At 42.4% G+C, this 21757-nt stretch overlaps 3 protein-coding genes across 14 annotated transcripts in view; 2 read left to right on the forward strand and 1 right to left on the reverse strand.

The window, feature by feature from the left end:
* Positions 1-2421: 2421 nt before the first annotated feature.
* On the forward strand, positions 2422-7953 carry endou (endonuclease, polyU-specific). Its single transcript, XM_017479455.3, has 7 exons — positions 2422-2580; positions 4341-4506; positions 4608-4813; positions 6699-6812; positions 6899-7005; positions 7532-7674; positions 7758-7953. Exons 1-7 carry the CDS (start codon positions 2523-2525, stop codon positions 7870-7872), a joined length of 909 nt encoding a protein of 302 aa, XP_017334944.1. The 5' UTR covers positions 2422-2522; the 3' UTR covers positions 7873-7953.
* Positions 7954-8039: 86 nt separating this feature from the next.
* On the reverse strand, positions 8040-13121 carry sumf1 (sulfatase modifying factor 1). The gene is made up of 9 exons (XM_017479454.3): positions 12802-13121; positions 12295-12468; positions 12018-12092; positions 11705-11787; positions 10445-10567; positions 10238-10352; positions 8566-8679; positions 8383-8442; positions 8040-8236 (listed from the first exon to the last, which is right to left on the reverse strand). Exons 1-9 carry the CDS (start codon positions 13024-13026, stop codon positions 8135-8137), a joined length of 1071 nt encoding a protein of 356 aa, XP_017334943.1. The 5' UTR covers positions 13027-13121; the 3' UTR covers positions 8040-8134.
* A 3062-nt stretch (positions 13122-16183) lies between these two features.
* The window catches only part of itpr1a (inositol 1,4,5-trisphosphate receptor, type 1a), a 66405-nt gene continuing 60831 nt past the window's right edge, over positions 16184-21757 (forward strand). For 8 of the 12 annotated variants that reach the window (XM_053683865.1, XM_053683866.1, XM_053683867.1 and 5 more), the window contains exons 1-3: positions 16185-16340; positions 19980-20090; positions 20914-20984. In XM_053683865.1, coding sequence (XP_053539840.1) covers positions 19999-20090; positions 20914-20984 — 163 coding nt within the window. In that variant the 5' untranslated portion in view covers positions 16185-16340; positions 19980-19998. Of the gene's footprint in view, positions 16341-19979; positions 20091-20913; positions 20985-21757 lie in introns of all 12 variants that reach the window. The other 4 variants (XM_053683873.1, XM_053683874.1, XM_053683876.1 and 1 more) reach the window with 2 other exon arrangements.

Here is a 21757-nt window from a genome sequence, read left to right on the forward strand (position 1 = left end):
TGGAGGAAACGCAGCACGGGAAGAAAATGCAAACTCCGCATACACATGGCCCTAGCGGGAATCAAACCCGGGACCCTGGAGGTGCGAGACGAACGTGCTAATCACTAAGGCACCGTGCACCCATGTATAATGATGAGTGTATAATGATGTGTATATGAGTGAATAATGATATGAGCATATGTTACAGAACAGGACTCGGAGATAGGAAGTAAGTGCAGGAGCAGTCTTTATTGTGCCACTTAAACACACAAGGAGGCAGGAAACCAGATCTAAACATAAAACTTTAACTCAAGCAAAGAGCGTGAGAAACTTAACTCAAACAGTTCTCCTTTAACTATAAACAAGACAGGAAACAATCCTCTAACAATGGCAGGAACACATCTAACTAGAACATCTCATTTAACTAGAACAGGAACATCTCATTTAACTAAAGCAGGAACATCTCATTTAACTAAAGCAGGAACATCTCATTTGACTATAGCATAGCATAAGCACTCTTATCTAGGGCATGGCATCAACATTCTTATCTATGACAGGACTTAAACTTCCTTGACTACGACAGGATACAAACACTCAACTACGACAGGGTTTAAACTAAGTAACAGGAAAACAGACAGAGCATGGCAACATTACAACCTAGCACCATTATACATTCCGCCGTCTTCTCTGTTAGTCCCTTCTCGGCGTGGCATGAACACTTTAACACTTTAATGCCGCGTGATGTGCACAGCACTGCAAGGGGTTTAAGTAAACAGTCCCTTGATTGCCGACAGCTGGCGACACTTAACCCAGCTTTAGTGTCCATGCGCACTTCAATCACGTGTGCGTTCTCAAGCTGCTCGTGCACGTTGTCGCCACAGCGCCATCTGCTGGCGGTATCATAACAGAACCCCCCTCAAAAGGTGCTCCTCCCGGAGCGCCAAAAACCCCCCTGGGCCCCTGTGTAATCTGTCTCTTCATGCATTGGAAAAACAAGGCGGCCTCCGCCGGGCAGCAGACAGGCAGAGCACCACCCCCAGTGGGACTGAAGTTCGGGGCGATGTTCTCAGCAGGACTGGAACACTGGGCGATGTTCCCAGCAGGACTGGAAGGCTGGGCGATGTCCCCAGCAGGACTGGAAGGCTGATTGACTTCCTCTGCGGAGCAAGAAAACAGAGTGACGTCCTCATCAGCGCAGGCAAACAGAGCACTGTACTCAGTTGGGCAGGCAAACGGAATGCCGTACTCAGCGGAGCCATCAAACAGAGCGGTGTACTCAGCGGTGCAGGAAAGCAGAGAGACATCCTCTGCGGGGCTGGAGATCGGAGGGACGTCCTCTGTGGGACAGGACAACGGGACAGCTTCCTGGGCAGGGCAGGACAGCGGGACAGCTTCCTCGGCAGGGCAGGACAGCGGGACAGCTTCCTCGGCAGGGCAGGGCAGCGGGACAGCTTCCTAGGCAGGGCAGGGCAGCGGGACAGCTTCCTCGGCAGGGCAGGACAGCGGGACAGCTTCCTCAGCGGCAGAGACCTCCCCATAGGTCTCGGGCTGGAGCTCTGAGGCCGCCAAGTTGACCTCAGACGGGGGCCCAGAGGTCGCCAGGTTAACCTCGGGCTGGACCTCTGAAGCTGAGACCTCCCCGTAGGTCTCAAGCTGGGGCTCTGAGATCACCTGGTTGACCTCCAACAGGAGCTCCGAGGCCGCCCTGTTGACCTCGGGCTGATAGATTGGTGTTATTAGACCTTGGTTCCAGATTTCAGGGGAAAAACCTACACTCAGAACCAAACTGAGGAGTTTTAAGATGGATAATTGAAAATTAGAGCTGGTGTGTTTAATCATTTCATTCAGGATTCCATCAGGTCCTGATGCTTTCTTTAGTTTCAGTTTGAGTTCCTGCTCTGTAACTGAGAAGTCTGAATAGTTTAGATGACTTTTTATGGCCAAATCTAGTTCTTAAATTTTTCTATTTTCTGTGATTTTGAATTTGTGTTGGAATATACATTTGTATAGACTGTTTGGAAATGGGTTTTCCAGATATCCCCAACTTCACTTGAATTCTTCATGCTCCTTTTTTTTAGTTTGTTCCAATTGTCTAATTGTCTGTGTCCTCCCCCCTCCCCCTTGTATTTGTTTAATGTTGTAAATATTGGGGGGGGGGGGGGGGGGGCATGGTGGTTTAGTGATTGGCACACTTGCCTTGCACCTCCAGGGTTGGGGGCTCGATTCCCATCTGTGTGTGTGTGGAGTTTGCATGTTCGCCCTGTGCTTCAGGGGCTTCCTCCAGGTTCCTTGTTTTCCTGCACCAGTTCAAAGACATGCATACAGCAATTGTGCTTAGCACTGGATCTGTCATATTGCTTTTCTACCATGTTTACTCCATCTACACATGATCATAAGATGAGTTCATATGGGCAGGGCTCATATCCATATGGGTGGAGCTTGTGTCAGTGTGGGTGGAGCTTTTAGGGAGCGATAAAGATAGTAAGGGGCTGTTATAAAGTCTCTGGAGTTATTCTGCTCTTCTCAGATAAGCTGTTTCCACCATGAGGAACTTACTGCTTCTTCTTTTCACTTTCACCCTGATCAGTCAGGGACATGGAGGTAAAGCTCTCTCTCTCTCTCACACACACACAGCATATTTTATTAATGCTAATGTTCTATAGAAATATTGATTATTAACACTCAATCTTTTTTTGCAGCAGCAGCATTTATTTAAATTTTAAGAAAAGGTTATGGTTCAGATTGAAGGAGTAGCAGCGCATTAATTATTTACACACACAAGTCAAGTGTGAAAATATAAAACTAGAAATAAAACTGTAAAACCATTAAGCTGTAAAACTAATGTACACACACACACACAGAGTAAGAGCGTCTCTCACAACATAAGTAGTTATTTTAGAATTAGGCAGCAGGGGGTGCTGTACTGGATGTTTTACTGTAACTGTAAAGTTAGTTCATTTTTACTTAGTAAACAGAGAACCTCGATAAGGTTTTAATATCTGCGAATTATCAGTAATACATGCTAAATTAGCCAGACTGTGATTGATATAATTTCTGGGTTTTTTTCTGTTATGTTACAGTACAATAGCTAACAGCCTAACTAGCTAGCTAACATCATGTCCAGAACATTGCTTTCTGCCACACAGCTTTATGTTGTTGTTCCATATGACATCACAACAGTATAATTTTGTAAGATCAAACGGAACGTATAGAGATATGAATATGTGTTCACCTGAAGAGTGTGAGACGCATTTCAGCTTTATAACGTTAAACACGTGTCTTTTTCCTCACAGTGAGAGCGTTGTGAAATAAAACAGTCCGCTCATGATCTGAGATAAGCGTATAAATGTTTAGAGGTGTTTATTTCTGAAGTCAGTTATCAGCAAGGCCTCGATGTTTTCTTTAAATTGGCTCGGAGTGTTAAGGTCACTGTTCTCATCCACCTGCAGTATTTCACACACTAAATAAACCTGCTGTAATAAAACACACATACTCAGCACTGGCTCGTCCTCAGGGGCAGGTGGGAGAGCTCCAGCATTTATATATCAATACACAATCATTTCTATTGTAAGACATCATGTAAAGATTTAGAGAGGGACAGGGGGATTCTCTTTACAGGAGTTTACAAGTCTCTCTGGATTTTTTGGCTAGTTTCAAATCTTTTGTGTAGCTGTGCTGGAATGTTCACTGATACCTGCCAACCCTGTTTACTGATATTACCTGGAACACAGATTCGTGTAAAACAGTTGAGACAGAGCTGCTGATGGGACACTGGATAACTGTATGATGATTTTATATTACAGATGCCCTTATCCAGAACGACATTAAATTTCCACTTACATTTATACAAGGGATCAATTGAGGGTTAAGGGCCTCGCTCAAAGGCCCCAGCAGTGGCAACTTGGCAGGCCTGGGATTTGAACTCAGGAACTCCTGAGCAGTAGTCCAATGGTTTAACCACTGCGCAACCACTAACCCAGTGTCTTGACGTTTAGTCTGAGGCTGTGTCGTTATTAATGTCGTCCTGCAACACCAACATCTGTGATCACAAACCGCTGTTCAGTTAAATCTGTACAGGACATCCGTGTGTAACAACATGGCGGCTGGAGAACAGGAAGTTCCGCTGCTCAGTAATAAGAGCCAATGGCTTTACTGGGAAACAGAATCTGACCCTGAACTCACACTAGCGAGCGACAAAGTGACGATCAGTTTCTCTGTAAGAGTCATAGAGTCACGCTTTAACAAACATTTTACACAATTTATTAATTTATTACAAATTACATACAAAACGGTAAAGCAATAAATCCAAACAAGGCTGTTAATCCAGTGTTAAAACTGGGTTTTGTGTGTGTGTGTTTCAGACTCTGATGGCAGCAGTAGAGCCTCAGACTCGGAGATTCAGGATGTTTCAGAGGTTTTGTACATTCTGGACTCGAACAAAGCCTCAGCATCAGAACTCATCATCAGCCCACAAACCCTCATAGACCAGTCTGATAGCAGCACCAAGAACGACCAGTCACCTCTACCGTAATACACACACGCATAGCATTTATATTTATACTTGTACACTCACTTTGATGTATATTCGTTCATTCATTGTTTGTCTGTCTCTCTCTCTGCATCTGCAGGTTGTTTGCGTATGTGAATGAGGCGTCTCTCTTCTCGAAGCCTACCTACGCAGCGTTTATTGCTTTGCTGGATAACTATGAGAAGAAGACGGGCGTGTCGGAGAACTTCAGTTCTGCAGAGGTGCAGGAACAGGAGAACTTCCTCAAACAGACCATGAAGAACACAGAGCTGGGCAGAGAACTGTTCTCCTTCTTCTATACTAAAGGTCTTTACTCTAACCACTGAGATAATTTTGCAGTCAGACAGGAAACAGGAAGTGTTTTTTTTGTTATTAATAACACATCCAGCAGAAACACACACAGATACACACACACAGATACACACACACACACACACAGATGCGCGCGCGCACACACACACATACACACACACATACACACACAGGTAGCTTAGCACAAATGAATCCTGTAATAATTTGCATATCAGATGTGATTGGCTCAAAGCTGTTGAGTATATACAGTGGCTATAAAAAGTTTACACACCCCTGTTCTAAACCCTGATAAATCATGTCAGATTTTTTTCCACCTTTAATGTGAAATCGCAACCAAAAACATTCAAGTGAAAATAAATAGAAATATTTTAGGAAAGAAAAAGAAAAAACTTACAGTAACCTGGCTGCATAAGTATGTGCACCCTTTTATAATGGGTCATGTGACTGTGGTCAGAATGAACTAATCACATTCAAACTCATGTTCAAAAGCAATGATCATACACAGTCATCAATGATTCTAATTAACCCAAAATAAAGACCAGATGTTTCTGTAGGATTTTCCTTCATATCTTCTTGGTTTCAACCGACTGCTAAAGCCAAAGAGCTTATAAAGCATGTACAGGATCTCATATCCTGGTGGGGGTAGAGAAGAATTTCCAAAACATTAGATGTACCATGGCACACTGTGAAGTCAATCATCAACGAGTGGAGAAAATGGAACACCACAGTGACATCAGCAATAACAGGACGTCCCTCCAAAAGCGAAGAAGAAGAAGAAAACTTACCAGGGAGGCTGCTGAGGGACCTACGGAAACATTAAAGCAGCTGCAGGAACATCTGGCGAGTACTGAGCATGTGACAACAATCTCATATTCTTCACGTTGGGCTGTGGGGTAAGGGGCACGACAGAAGCCCTTTCTCACAAAAAAAACATCCAAACAATCACCCCAAACCACGTGGCAAAATCTGTTACACTCTGAAGAGACCAAGGTAGAACTGTTGAGGTGTAGTTCTAAAAAAATAATTTTGCTGCAACAACAAGACCCAAAGAACACCATACATGGTGAAGCTCTGTGGTGTTAGCATCACATTATGGTTCTGCTTCTCTTCAGCTGGAACTGGGGCTCTAGTCAAGATATAGAGAATCATGGAGAGCTCCAAATACCAAATTATTTAGGCACAAACCCTGCAGGTGTTTGTTGGACAGCTGAAGAGGAAGAAAAGGTTCACCTTCCTGCATGATAACGACCCAAAGCACAAAGAAGAAGAAGATGATCAGCGTTATAGAATGGTCCAGTCAGAACTAAATCCAATCTAAAACCTGTGGAGAGATTGGAAGAGGGCTGTGTACAGGAGATTTGCTCAGTATCTGATAGATCTGGAGCATTATTGAGAAGAAGAGTGAAATAAAACGACCAAATCAAGACGTGCTCAGTTGGTAGAATCTCAAAAACACTGAGTGCTGAATTAGTTAAGGGTGTGTATACTTATGCAGCCAGGCTATTACAGGTTTTTTCTTTTTCCTGTTTTTACAGTTGAGTGTTGTTGGTTTAATTTCACACGAAACATGGAAAAATATCTGACGAGATTCATGTTGGTTTCATTCTTTTTATATCACAAAAACCTGCAGTTTTAACAGGGGGGTGTAAACTTTTATACCCGCGGTAATTTAATCACAATCTGAGTGATGGTGTGTGTGGTGTGTGTGTGATGGGGTGTGTGTGTGCGTGTGATTGTGTGTATGTGATTGATTGTGTGTGTGTGTGTGTGTGTGTGTGTGTGTGTGTGTGTGTGTGTGTGATTGTGTGTATGTGATTGATTGTGTGTGTGTGTGTGTGTGTGTGTGTGTGTGTGTGTGTGTGTGTGTGATGGTGATCAGGTTATTACAGGTCGTGGGAGGAGTTTCTCTATGATCTCAGGATGATGTGGTTCGGTCTTTACTCTCGCAGCAGTGGCAGTCTGGACTCCAGCGGCTTTGAGCACATCTTCTTAGGTCAGTGTGTGTGTTTATGTGTGTGTTTGTTTGTATGTTCAGGAGTATTAATGTGTGTATGTGTGTGTGTGTGTGTGATATGACAGGAGAGATTAAGAGTGGGAAAGTGTCTGGATTCCATAACTGGGTGAGATTTTACCTGCAGGAGAAATCAAGGCTGCTGAACTACTACAGTCACAGTTACGACGGCCCTGTGAGTCACTCACACTCACTCACACTCACTCACACTCACTCACACTCACTCACACTCACTCACACTCACTCACACTCACTCACACTCACTCACTCATTTAAGGGGTAAAGTGGATTATACAGAATAATATAAATGAAATAGTGTGTGTGTGTGTGAGAGTGTGAGTGTGTGTGAGAGTGTGTGTGTAAGCGAGTGAGAGTGTGTGTGAGTAAGAGAGTGTGTGTGTGTGTGTGTGAGTGTAAGAGTGTGTGTAAGAGAGTGAGAGTGTGTGTAAGTGAGTGTGTGTAAGAGAGTGAGAGTGTGTGTGAGAGTGAGAGTGTGTGTGTGAGAGTGTGAATGTGTGTGTGTGTGTGAGAGTGTGAATGTGTGTGTGTGTGTGTGTGTGAGAGTGAGAGTGTGAATGTGTGTGTGTGTGTGAGAGAGAGAGAGAGAGAGAGTGTGTGAGAGAGTGTGTGTGAGAATGTTTAACCCACTCTAAAGATTTAATCCTGTGCTTCTGTGCCTCTCGCTCATCTCCGTGTCTCAGTGGACGTCGTATCCCGATGTTCTGGGGATGCAGTTCATGTGGGACGGTTATTATAAACAGGTCGGTTCTGCTCTGATCGGGTCCAGTCCCGAGTTTGACCTGGCCGTGTTTACACTGTGTTACGTCACACGACCCGGAAAAAAGTGAGTGAGGCTGATATTCCTGCTCCCGTCTCTGTAGAGCTGAATAATCTCTCACCTGTGTGTTAAAACTCTGTTTATTTTAGCTGCCGTCTGAGTCTGGGAGGAAAACCGCTGAGCATCCAGACCTACACCTGGGACAAAAACACCTACGGAAACGGCAAGAAGTACATCGCCTCGGCTTACCCCATCACTCCGTAACCCACCGCCTGTGCTCACAGCACAAACAACCCACTTCTTTATCAGATAAACTGAAATAAAAGTAATTACAGCAGATATTAATACAGTTCAGGTGTTTATTTTATTCTAATTTATTTGAAAAATCTAAATCAATTACACTATTAACAGTGATAATAAAATCACCACAATGACCATATAAAAATGTTTATTTATATAAAAAACATCCGTCTGTACATTACATAGAGAGCACGTGGTTAACATTAAGTCTAGAAGAGGTCAGAGGTCAGGGTGTGGCATCAGCTGCACAGCGGAAGCCGAGATTAGACGCCGAGCTGTCAGGAGTGTTCTGACTACGAGCAGCACACCTGTACCTGTAACAGTACGACTACAGACAGACAGACAGACAGACAGACAGACAGACAGACAGACAGCGAGAGAGAGAGAGAGAGAGAGATTATATATTATATATATTTATTCCTCCCCATAAAGATTTGAGTTATAATCTAATGTGTGCGTGTGTGCGTGTTGTACCTTGTGACACATGTAGGATCCTCCCTTCTTCACTCGGTCACTTCCTGTTTCTGGTCCTTTCTGTAAACACATTAAATAATAATAATAATAATAATAATAATAATAATGATGATGAAGCTTAAGTATATGTTCATGCTGTGTGTGTGTGTGTGTGTGTGTGTGTGTGTGTGTGTGTGTGTGTACCGGGTTGTGTGCATGGTCTCGGGTGTGATGGACACTCCACCAGTCTGCGGTCCATTCCCACACGTTTCCCACCATGTCATAGAGACCAAAAGCATTTGCGGGAAACTTCTTTACCTGTAAACACACACACACACACACACACACACACACACACACCTCTCTACTGCAAAACTCCTCTAAACATCAGTGTCAGAACTCTACTCTAAATTATTCTACATACTCACTACACAGTGCTGTGCGTAAGTATTCACCCCCCAATCTGTTCCACATTGTGTTGTCACTGTGAAACCCCTAAATTAGTTCTGGGTCAGATTCCATCAGGCATCCCATAATGAGTAGAATGAAGTCGACCAGTGTGTGAAAGTGTCATGTGATCTTAATATAAATACACCTGTACATACACACAGCATCATGAAGACCAAGAAGTGATCAAGCATGTAAAGAATGCAACAGAAGCATGATCTGCCTAGAGGAGACCGCCCAACTAACTAACTATAGTAACTACGTACACTTACTACAGTAACTACAGTAACTAACCCTAACTTCACTAACTACACAGGAGTGATTAAACACCAAGAACCTGAATGAGTTAGAACCTGTTGATGCCCAGACCTCCAGATTCAGAATCTGCTCAACAAAGTTTTTGTTGATTTTTTAAAGTGTTTTAAAGAGGAAAGCATTAGGATAATAATAATAAAAAACACAAGCACACACAGTGGTGCTTAAAAGTTTGTGAACCCTTCAGAATTCTCTACATTTCTGCATAAATATGACTAAAACATCAGATTTTCACGAGTCCTGAAAGTAGATAAAGAGAACCTATTTAAACAAATGAGACAAAAATATTACACTTGGTAATTTATTTCTTGAGGGAAATGATCCAGTATTACATATCTGTGAGGGGTAAAAGTATGTGCACCTTTGCATTCAGTATGTGGTGTGACTCCTTGTGCAGTAATCACTGCAGATAAACGTTTGGGGTAACTGTTGATCATCTGCACATCGGCTCGGAGGAGTTTTATCCCGTTCCTCAGTACAGAACAGCTTCAACTCTGGGGTGTTGGTGTGTTTCCTCACATGAACTGCTCGCTTCAGGTTCTTCCACAACATTTCTACTGGATTAAAGTCAGGACTTTGACTCGGCCGTTACAAAACATGAACTTTATTCTTCTTTAAGCGTTCTTTGGTAGAACGACTCGTGTGTTTAGGATCGTTGTCTTGCTGCATGACCCACTTTCTCTTCAGATTCAGTTCATGGACAGATGTCCTGATATTTTCCTTTAGAGTTCGCTGGTATCATTTAGAACTCATTGTTCCATCAATGATGGCGAGTCGTCCTGGTCCAGATCCTAGACGTGCACATACTTTTACCCCTCACAGATATGTAATACTTGATCATTTTCCTCAATAAATAAATGACCAAATATAATATTTCTGTCTCAGTTGTTTAATTGGGTTCTTTATCTACTTTTACGACTAGTGTGAAACACTGATGTTTTAAGTCATATTTATGCAGAAATATAGAAATTTCAAAAGGGTTCACAAACTTTCAAGCACCACTGCTAATGTTCATACATGAATCGATTGCTATTTGAATATGTAAATATAAAGAAATTAACTGGAAATAATGTAAATAAAATGAAGAGTGTGAAGAGTGATGCTCCGCTCTCACCGGTGACGTCTGAGTGAATCCGTCCTCTGCCGTGTTGTGATTGGGGAATTCTCCCTGCCACAGGTTAGCGTAGTGCTGCTCTCTGGGCATCAGTTTATTCCCCCACGGGTACAGCCTACACACACACACATCAGAATGAATAGACACACACTCAGATACATTGTGAGAGATTATATATATATATATATATATATGAATGAGTCCCACCTGTCCTTTAGCCCTCCTCTGCATGAAAACTCCCACTCAGCCTCGGTGGGTAACCTGCGCCCCGCCCACTCACAGTACGCCTGAGCATCAGCCCAAGACACGTGCAGCACCGGGTGGTCCATCCTAAACACACCACATCACACCAACACCACCATATTGCACATCATATGCACACCATTACAACACATCTTTAACACATCCCTCTCCACCAGCACTTTCTCTACCTCACTGAAGTAGGCCCGGGTTTCCCCGCTGATTAAAAAAAAAAAAAACACTTAACCCTGCTGCGGTAGACCACTACAGACCTGTCTCCCTCCTCCATTTCCTGTCCAAAACCCTTGAAAGATCTGTTTTCAATCAACTCCCCACTTTTCTCTCACAGAACAACCTTCTGGACACCAAGCAGTCTGGCTTCACAAGCAGTCACTCCACGGAGACGGCTCTGCTTTCCCTCACTGAAGCCTTACGACCTCGAGATCATCTGTCCTTATCCTACTCCACCTCTCTGCTGCCTCTGACACTTTGAATCATCAGATCCTCCTGTCAACTCTCTCCGGTCTAGGCATCACTAGAATGGCTCTGCGCTGGGTGGAATCATATCTCTCAGGCAGATCCTTCAAGGTATCATGGAAGGGAGAGGTATTTGAATCTCAGCAACTCCCAACTGGGGTTCCTCAGGGGTCAATTCTGGGTCCTCTACTCTTTTCTATATATATATATATATATATATATATATATATATATATATATATATATATATATATATATATATATATATATATATATATATACATACACACACACACACACACACTACATCTCTGGGGCCTGTGATTGAGTGTCATATAACTGCTATGCTGAAGATACTCAGTTCTATTTGTCCTTCCAGCCTGATGATCCATCCATCTGAGTACACATCTCCGCCTGCCTATCGGACATCTCGGACTGGATGAGGGAACTCCACCTTAAGCTCAACTTGGCAAAAGCTGAGCCCTCTCATCATCCTAGCCTGCCCCTCAATGAATCACAACCTCACTGTACAGTTCAACTCAACCACACTCAAACCAACCAAGACAGCCAGAAACCTTGGGGTGACTTACGATGACCCCTTCAGATGATTCAGAATGCAGCAGCACACCTTATTTCCAACCAGTCCAAAAGAACCCACGTCACACCCCTATTCATCGTACAAGACCTTGCCTGGAAATTACTATAAGTGTTTATTAAAGCAGTGGGTTATATACAGTATATTTGCATAACCTGTGTGTTATGGATGAATCTGGACCCTCTGGATGTCTCCAGTCTGCTCCTTTAACCGGCGACCACCAGGGAGCAGCAGCAACCTACTGACAACAAGCGAATACAGAGCAGTAAAGCAGCAGTGTGTAAAGTTTAATGCCCTCTGCTGTCTGTGAGCTGAATTGCAGTTGCAATATAAACAGTGAAATGATGCAAAAGTTGTATGATGATGAAACTGAAAAAGAAACTGGACAAATTGCAGCTTTATACTCCCTCAGTGAGGAACAAGGCAGTGTCCTGGATTTAAAAATACACTGTGTGTGTGTTTCTGTACCGCATGTTTCAAAGAGCTCTTCACTTCTTCACTCAGCATTCCTTCAAACACAAACGAGTCTCCAAAACGCTCTGCCTGAACACACACACACACACACACACACACACACACACAGTGTTTTATTCCTTACTAAACACACAGTGGAGCTCACCCTAATGTTCACTTGAAGATTAATACGCTCATTAATATTCATTATAAATCCATTAATTTAAGTAATTAAAATGTAACTTTAATTGTTTTAGGGACTTTGGCAGCACCAGAGTGTGTGTATGTGTACCTCTGTAACATGGTGTGTAGTGTTAGTAAAAAGTTGGAACTGCAGGTTCGTGACTTCGTGCTCATCGATGTAAAATGGGTCGAGCCAAACGCGCCTCTGAGGACCTTCTCCATCCTGAGGGATACCAGGATCATCTGTTCCCATCAGGAACCAACCTCCCTGTAGCAGCACCATCTACACACACAGACAGACAGACAGACAGACAGACAGACAGACAGACAGACAGACATACATACATACATACATACATACGCACACGCACACACATACATATTTCTATATAAAAACACACACACAATATAATATATATAAACACATACACACACAGTTAGAAAACGAATCTGTACTGAAGGAGTATAAATAAAATATTGCCTAGCAAATTAAATACTGATGCTGATACAAACAAGACCAAAACCCCCAGGCAAAAGTTTGTGCACCCCTCTGCTGTGTAATACTGAGAGAGAGAGAGAGAGAGAGAGAGAGAGAGAGATGTGAGGATGAGTATACCTTACTAAGAGTGTCCTCTTGATTCACAAACTCTTTATTCGCTCTTTCAGAATATTTATAAACCGGACTTTGAACAGTTCTTCCTCCGTCTTCATCCTCCTCTTCCTTAGCTCGGTGTCTGTGGAGTGTGTTACAGCTGCAGTCCTGAGCCGCTTTATCCTCACACCTCACACACAACACACTCACACACACTAATACCCACACGCTGTACACACACACCTCCATGTCTACTTTAACACTAAAGCTACACGGGAAACGCCATCTTAGTTAAACCGTATCACGTGATCAGTCAGCTGACCGGAAGTGACAGAGGACGACACTGTAAAGATCCCCTGTTCGTGCACACAGTAAACATAAATAAACAATAATAAATCGTGACATTTTAAAATAAATCTCATAAAACTAAACAAAAACAGAGTGTGTGCTGTATAGTGTAGAATCTGTGTCAATTATTTAAAAGTGCATTTGTTCAAACGTTTTCCAATAAAGATATAATTTATCTAATCTAAGGTCTGTGCTGAAAAATAAACCCAGAGTGTTTTATCACCATAACAACGACGGTGGGCGGAGACTGTGGGGAAAAATACGCCCATATGATTACGTCAACACTTTAAAATCTCACTTTTATCTTTTATCAAATATCTATATCTTTACATAGAAATTTAAAGGTGACGCTTCACTGTACATCTGTCAGCTATCAATCATCTCGTTAACCACGCCCTCATAAATAGGCCTACGATCCAATAGGAAACCTTTACAAATTGTGTTTATTATACAGAAAAAAATCGAGAGATTAACGTTAAGCGACTCGTAGGATTGGTGGAACATATCTGCAAAAAACACCACGTAAAATTTTTATTTGGTTTGTTCTGGATTAGTTTATATGGGTGTGGGCGGGGATATGGGCGGGGTTACATATGCCTGTGCAGCCTCTAGAGGGCGACAGAGATACATTGGCGTCATTTTAACAGCAGTCATGTTGTCCAGTAGGTGATCTAAAGTTTATTGATATATGTTTATTTGATCTATACAGTCTGGTATAAAGTTACTTTTTCCCATTGGGTTATTTAATACTCTGTGGTTTTAGGAGGTGGGACTGAACACTGAGCTCATCTGTATGTTGTTTCATTCCAGGTGAAAAGTGGAACAGTCTGTCAGGCCGTTATTTCTGGAAATATCACTGTTAGATAAAAGATTAAATCTAGAATCCTTAAAGGTTTGTCCATCTGAGACAAACTTTAACAAAATGTATACGAGGAGAGCCAGTGAAGAATCTGGAGACTGTTATTCACTTTCATTTCCTCTCACATTGATTACTGTAATTTTCTCTACAGAAGGTGACCTTCTCCCATCTTCCACTGGTCCAGAATGCAGCTGCTCTTCTCCTGACTGGTACCAGAAGAATAAACACATCTCTCCTGTCCTGGTCTCCCTTCACTGACTGCCATTCAAATAGAGTTAAAGTTTATTATTTGTTTTTAAATTTACATTTATGGCATTTGGCAAATGGGCTTATCCAGAGCGACTTACATTTATCTCATTTATACAACTGAGCAGTTAAGGGCCTTGCTCGAGGGACCAACAGTGACCACCTCTGAGTTCATAATACCTCAAGAGCTTTAAGATCTTCTAACCAGCTTTGAACTTTTCCAGGGACTCAGATTTCTGTCACAGCTTTTTTTTTTTAATAAAGGTATCTTGTAACAAACTTCAAAGCTGGGCAAGGAAGAGGCGGGTAATGCCTGAACATAAACGTAATATTTAATCATAAAAAGAACATAAAATAAACACACCAATGTAAGTCAAACATACAGTAAAGTGCATGTGTGTGTGTGTGTGTGTGTGTGTGTGTGTGTGTGTCTGTCTGTCTGTCTGTCTGTCTCCCTCTCTCTCTCTCTCTCTCTCTGGTGCTTCCAGCTGCTCCTTTATCGCTCTTCCACTGAGTAGACAGCTCAGTGCCAGGCCTATGTCCTCTCAGCCTGGCCCTCCCTCCTCCTCCTCCTCCTCCTCCTCCTCATATATCCACACTGTGCACATTTTAAATAGAATTTAAAAGCATATTCATTCTTCTGGGCATTTAAACTCTTTTACATCTGTACTATTGGGTTTTCTGTTTATGTCCTGTCTTTTTAACCATGGTTTTGTTTTTTATAGTTTTTATTTCTCTTTTGTTTCACTGCTTTATTTATTGTTTTATTGTTTTATTTAATTTTATTTGTATTTTACTTAATTGCTGTTTGGATTTAGCTGAAACAGTGTACAGCACTTGAGCTGACACTCTCTCTGTCTTTCAAAAATAAAAATAAATAAAGGTTTAAATAACGGTGATGACTTGAGTTGAAGAACCCTTAATTATCCAAATAAGCACATGGAGAACAGAAATCCTTTTAAAACTAGATTACAAAATCTAAACTGAAATAGTTTGCATTTCATGTGGTGAGTGTTTCAGAAGTCAGTCAGTATGAGGTAAATCTGTATCGCCTGATTTCTGCTAGTGTTTTTGTTTTTATTTATTAATTATTATTTTTTTAAAAAGGGCAGATTCATGAAATTCATAACAGTTTTATAAACACAGTTCAGAATCAGAATCACAAATAGCTTTATTGTCCAAGTTTAGCTTAGATTAGGTTCAGCTTTATTGTGACTGAACAGAGTACAAGTACAAAGCCAATGAAATGCAGTTAGCATCTAACGAGAAGTGCAAAATAGCAAAGTAGCATTAAATGATAGTGAAAGATGAGACCGTGAGGCAGAGTGCTGCAACGTGTAAAAGTAACATGTGCGAAGGGCAGGATATGTGACTAACAAGTCCAGAGATGTGTGAGATTAATGTAATGAAATTTTGCAGCTTAAGAGAATATGGATCCAATGAATGTAAAGTGCATGTAGAGGAACATGCAAGGAAGTGCAAAGTGTATAAAGTTAGTCCATGTGCCAAAGTAGAAGTGTGTGTTCAGAAAGAGAACTGTGTGCAAATTGTGCCGATTATGTTTGATCTGACAGCAAACAGCATTAGCGGAGTTGGAGGAAGGGGGAATAGTGGCTATGAGGGGTTCAGCTGATTGACAGCTGAGGGTAAGAAGCTGTTGGTGTGACAGTGGAGGCCCAGTGGGAGAAGACTGAACTTTGGAAAAACTGTTCTTGTGCCTAGTTGTTTTGGTGGAGTGCTCTGTCATGCCTACCAGTCAGCTGAAGCCTTCTTTTGTGGCAGAACCAAAAGAAACAGTTTATGAAATTCTGAGATGACTGTCTGAGGTGAACAGAGCCAAAAATAACCGAACAGAACCGAAAATAACAGAGCAGAACGGAGCATGTCCGGAAATAACCGATCAGAGTCGTTAATTTCCGATCAGAGCCGGAAATAGCCGATCGGAGGCGGAAATAGCCGATCATCCCCGAGCAGCAGCAGATGAACAGCGGGCTATGACTGTCGGAGCTCCGGAGTTTCTTCAGCATGATGCGTTTTTCTCCAAGACGCAACTTTTAGACAAAACTACTGACGAAAACTCACAACACCGAGTGAAGTCCAGCAGTGTGAGGTAAAAACTTTCACTAAGACTTTACATCCGAGCTCCAGCTTTTATCAGAGTAAATATTTATATAATGAGTGACAGCATCGCCCTCAGAGCCGCTCCTCCGCCGGACACAGGAAAGATCTTCTCCTGGAAAAAAGCGACTCCAAAATAATCTCCAAAATAATCTCCAAAATAATCGGCTGTGATCAGATCCAGAAGCGGTTTAATCCGCTCTTTTAGATAATAATGAAGTTGGTCTCTGATTACTTCTCTGCACACACAGCTGAAATGAAAGCACATTTCTCTTTGTTACCTTGAAACTAACTTTAAACTGGGATTTTATTCTTTTATTAGTTTATTTATAACTCTGATTATTTATTCCTTTGTCATGTTTATTGTTTAGAGTTGGTCGTGTTTGCTGTGTTAGTGAAGATGTAAAATGCAGTGCTTTTGGTTGTTTTAGGTTTTTCTCTGGTGTTTAAAGTATTAAAGCTAAAGTCCTTTTCCATTTCCTGTTCTAACTTCTCCTCATGCAACCTCCTGAACATGGAGCAGATATGACCAGGAGCTACAGGTGCACTTACAGCGCTGGGATGTGTTTTTAAACAGCTTTTAAATAATAAGATTGAGGAAAGTTTGTGGGCAGTGTCCCCTGGGTCGATCCCGTGTAAATCCCGTGTAAATCCCGTGTTCCTCTCCATGCAGAGATCATGTTTAACATTGCAGCTTGATGAAATATATTTTGAGTGTTACTGTTAGGTGTAACAGGAAAAGCCTCTACACATGTACATATGCAAATCTGTGTGTGTGTGTGTGTGTTTGTGTGTGATGTATAATATGTTAGACGGGAAGTGAAAGTGTGTGTCAGACTTATTTGTTATGCAAACGGTGTAGATAAGCGTGTTGGGGTATGTGGTGGTCAGACAAGGAGACGATGGACTGCTGAAGATAAACTGTGGCTTTTAAGTCGAGGTCTTCAGAACGGTATGTGCTGCTAACAGAGAGAAACATCATACTTTACACAGCGTTAATAGTGCACTCAGTGATCTGTGTGTGTGTGTGTGTGTGTGTGTGTGTTTTGATGGTTGTCCTTGTGTTTCTGCAGCTTCAATAGAATATGTCCTCACACGGTAAACACACGATGTGAACCACAAGCGTCTAACCAATCAGGACAAAGAGGCGGCTTTACTTGCTGTCAGTTCATAAAGCTCCGCCTAGCTGAGGTTTTGTGGGCATGGCTTTGGAGGGAATGAGATTTGAAAACTGCTAGCTTGAGCTAACTTTATCCAAAATCGCTTCACACATTTACAATCGAATAAACGAGAATACAATACCTGTACAGATACATCATCATCATCATCATCCGGCTCGTCCTCAGGAACTCTGTGACACTCACACTGATGTGGACAGTACAGTTATTTTAGTCTCGCAATACTGAGAGCAACAGAGCAGATCTTTACATCTCCAGAGTCATGAACACTCGGGACGCGACCCAAACTGCATGTTTCTGTACTAAACACTGCCACTACACTGGGGGGAGGGGGGGGGGGGGGGGGGTCATTACTATTTAGTGTGCACAGGTGGTTTGGGACACAGCCTTTTCCAGAATGTGTATTGACTCACAGCCATCAACGTTCTTCCACAAATAGCTCACAAAAACATTTCTCTACCAAAGAGGGTGACGTTCCAACATCTTCCATCCTGTAGCTTTAATACAGGTTTGTAAACAGATTCGTAACTGGGACGACCGCTCAGTGTTTAATTCTAAGTGTTTAATCCTCAGTGTTTAGTTCTCATTATTTAAATCCTCAGTGTTTAATCCTCAGTGTTTAATCCTCAGTGTTTAATCCTCAGTGTTTAATCATCTTAACAGTTTTATGAGTTTGTACTGAAGAGGAGGACACGGTGAGCTCGCTAACACAATTCCAAACAACTGCTGAAACCTTCAGTACACAATGAGATTATAACATCATTGTGTGTGTGAATGTGTGAATGTGTATGTGCGTGTGTGTGAGTGCGTGTGTGTGAGTGTGTGTGCGTGTGTGTGAGTGTGTGCGTGTATGTGAGTGTGTGTGTGCGTGTGTGTGTGAGATGTATGTGTGTATGAGTGTGTGTGAGTGTGTGTGTGTGAGCATGATTGAGTGTGTGAGTGTATGTGAGTGTGTGTGAGTGTGTGGGTGTATGTGTGTGTGTGTGAGTGTATGTGAGTGTGTGGGTGTGCATGTATGTGAGTGTGTATGTGAGCATGATTGAGTGTGTGAGTGTGTGGGTGTATGTGAGCGTGTGTGTGTATGTGTGTGTGTGAGTGTGTGTGTGTGAGTGTGATTGAGTGTGTGTGTGTGTGTGTGTGAGTGTGTATGTGTGTGAGTGTATGTGAGTGTGTGAGTGTGATTGAGTGTGTGTATGTGTGAGTGTGTGTGAGTGTGAGTGTGTATGTGTGAGTGTGTGTATGTGTGTTTGTGAGTGTGTGTGTGTGTGTGTGTGAATGTGTGTTTGTGAGTGTGTATGTGTGTGTGTGTATGTGTGAGTGTGTGAGGGTGTGTGAGTGTGTATGTGTGAGTGTGTGTGAGTGTGTGTGTGTATGTGTGTGAGTGTGTGTGTGAGTGTGTGTGAGTGTGTGTGTGTGTGTGTGTGAGTGGGTATGTGTGTGAGTGTGTATGTGTGTGTATGAGTGTGATTGAGTGTGTGTGAGAGTGTGTATGTGTGTGAGTGTGATTGAGTGTGTGTGTGAGAGTGTGTATGTGTGTGAGTGTGATTGAGTGTGAGTGTGTGTGTGAGCGTGTATGTGTGAGTGTGTGTACATGTGTTTGTGAGTGTGTGTGTGTGTGAATGTGTGTTTGTGAGTGTGTATGTGTGTGTGAGTTTGTGTGTGTGTGAGGGTGTATGTGTGTGTGAGTTTGTGTGTGTGAGGGTGTATGTGTGTGTGAGTTTGTGTGTGTGAGTGTGTGTGTGTGTATGTGTGAGTATACAGCGTTCATACAGATGTTCCCTGATGTGTGTAAAATGAGCATCATGTTGTATAAACACGTGTTTTTGTGCTGCAGGTTACACAATAATGACATCTTTATAGATTTATGATTTGAAATAAAATACGCAGAGTAAAAAGGAGAAAGTGTGCGTTTGAGATTTGAGTGGATCTTTGGATTGAACTGACACGAGGGCTGCTGACTTCAGAAACACGTTCGGTGTAAAAGTACCGATCAGTACTGAGTCATGTGACCCTTATTTATCACAATCTCAATGTTATATCATTGTTTCACCCAGAACTGATTAACAGCTATAACACCTAGAGAACAAGAGCGTCACTGTACCTCAGTTTTACCCAGAATTCCTCTCTCTGTGCAGAATGTTGGTGATTGACTGCTGGTTGTGAGATTAAGGTTTTTTTCTACATTTCTTTTTTTACAGTTTTCTACATCGACTTCATTATTCCTCTTTATCTGTTTGTATTAGACACAAATGTCAGGCATTGTCTGGATCCCTAATCCTGTGTCAGTGTGTTTAGACTTTAGTGATTATTTTAGTGATGATGGTCTAACTGCTGAAACTCAACAGTGATTAAGATGGTTCTGAAAGATGGTTCTGAAAGATGGTTGTGTAAGATGGTTCTGCAAGCAGGAGGTAAGCAGCAGGATGTTCTCACTCCGGTTCTCTGTCCTGCAGGTGAAGGTGTTTTCCTGCCATGGTAGATAAGATGTCCAGTTTCCTGCACATTGGGGACATTTGCTCCCTTTATGCTGAGGGATCCACCAGTGGCTTTATCTCCACGCTGGGGTGAGTTTATTAACACGGTGTGTGTGGTGTTGTGTATGAGCCGGTCCTGAACACACCTCTGACCTCTCTGTAACACACACCTCATACAAACTCACTGCATTTTCATTCCACTAAAGAACATGAATGTGAAGTTCCTGACGGTTTACAGACACAGAGGTGTTTCTGTTCCAGAATATCGTCACTAACACATTTCTGTTTCTATTTACACAAACTCAGACCACATACTAATACATTACTGAATTACTACACACTTACAAACACTGTACAAGTGTCTCTCAGACACACACACACACTCACACACACTCTCACACACACACACACACTCACACACACTCTCACACACACACTCACACACACACTCACACACACACTCACACACAAACTCACACTCTCACACACTCACACACACACACACACACAAACTCACACACTCACACACTCACTCACACACACACCAGCATTAGCAGAGGTACCACACACAGCGCTATCCGGCCATCAGGAGCAACTTAGGGTTCATGTGGAGTTATGTGGGCCGGGAATCGAACCGCCAACCCCGCAATTGGTGGACAACCCGCTCTACCACCTGAACCACAGCCGCTCTGTCTGTCTGTTTGTCTGTCTGTGTGCCTGTCTATCTGTGTGCTCGTCTGTCTGTCTGTCTTTGTGCCTGTCTGTCTGTCTGTCTGTCTGTGTGCCCCTCTGTCTGTGTGTCTGTCTGTGTGTCTGTCTGTGTGCCCCTCTGTCTGTGTGTCTGTCTGTGTGTCTGTCTGTCTGTGTGTCTACAGTCACACTGTAACTCCCACTCTTGGTGTTCTGTTATCAGGTTGGTTGATGATCGCTGTGTGGTTCAGCCTGATGCAGGAGACCTGAACAACCCACCAAAGAAGTTCAGAGGTAAGGTGTGTGTGTGTGCCTGTGTGTGTGTGTGTGTGTTACTTTCACTGATTTATTTTAAGATAATCCAGAGGAAGTTGAGAGGCGGATGTTGAACTTAAGGGTCAAAGGTGAAATATCCTCAGAGAAAATGGTGTTGTCATGGAAAGCACATGAGCAGGAAATTTTGATTTCTTCGGTGTTGAAGTCCCAAATATTTAATAAAAATTAGTAAAAGGAGGTTTAAACATTTAAACACTACACTATAGAGTTCAGGAGGAGTTTAAACACTACTCTATAGAGTTCAGGAGGAGTTTAAACACTACACTTTAGAGTTCAGGAGGAGTTTAAACACTACACTATAGAGTTCAGGAGGAGTTTAAACACTACACTATAGAGTTCAGGAGGAGTTTAAACACTACTCTATAGAGTTCAGGAGGAGTTTAAACACTACACTATAGAGTTCAGGAGGAGTTTAAACACTACACTATAGAGTTCAGGAGGAGTTTAAACACTACTCTATAGAGTTCAGGAGGAGTTTAATGTTCCTGGACAGAGAAAAGCCCGATGTGAAAATGTTGCTGCGGAAACAAAAACAAACACAACACAAAAGTCCGTCTGTACAGTGAGTGTGGGCTTCAGTAAATTACAGCTCTTCATGTTGAAATGTGTATGTGTGTGTTTGGAGGAGGCTGTGTGTGTGTGTGTGTTTATTACAGCCGTATACTTAACAGTGTTACTCTAGGGGCATCTGCTGGTGACACTGAGTACTTGTATATGGAGTGTGTTTGTGT

Source organism: Ictalurus punctatus, chromosome 11 (genome assembly GCF_001660625.3).
Source record: "Ictalurus punctatus breed USDA103 chromosome 11, Coco_2.0, whole genome shotgun sequence".
In the NCBI taxonomy this organism is placed as follows: Eukaryota; Metazoa; Chordata; class Actinopteri; order Siluriformes; family Ictaluridae; genus Ictalurus; species Ictalurus punctatus.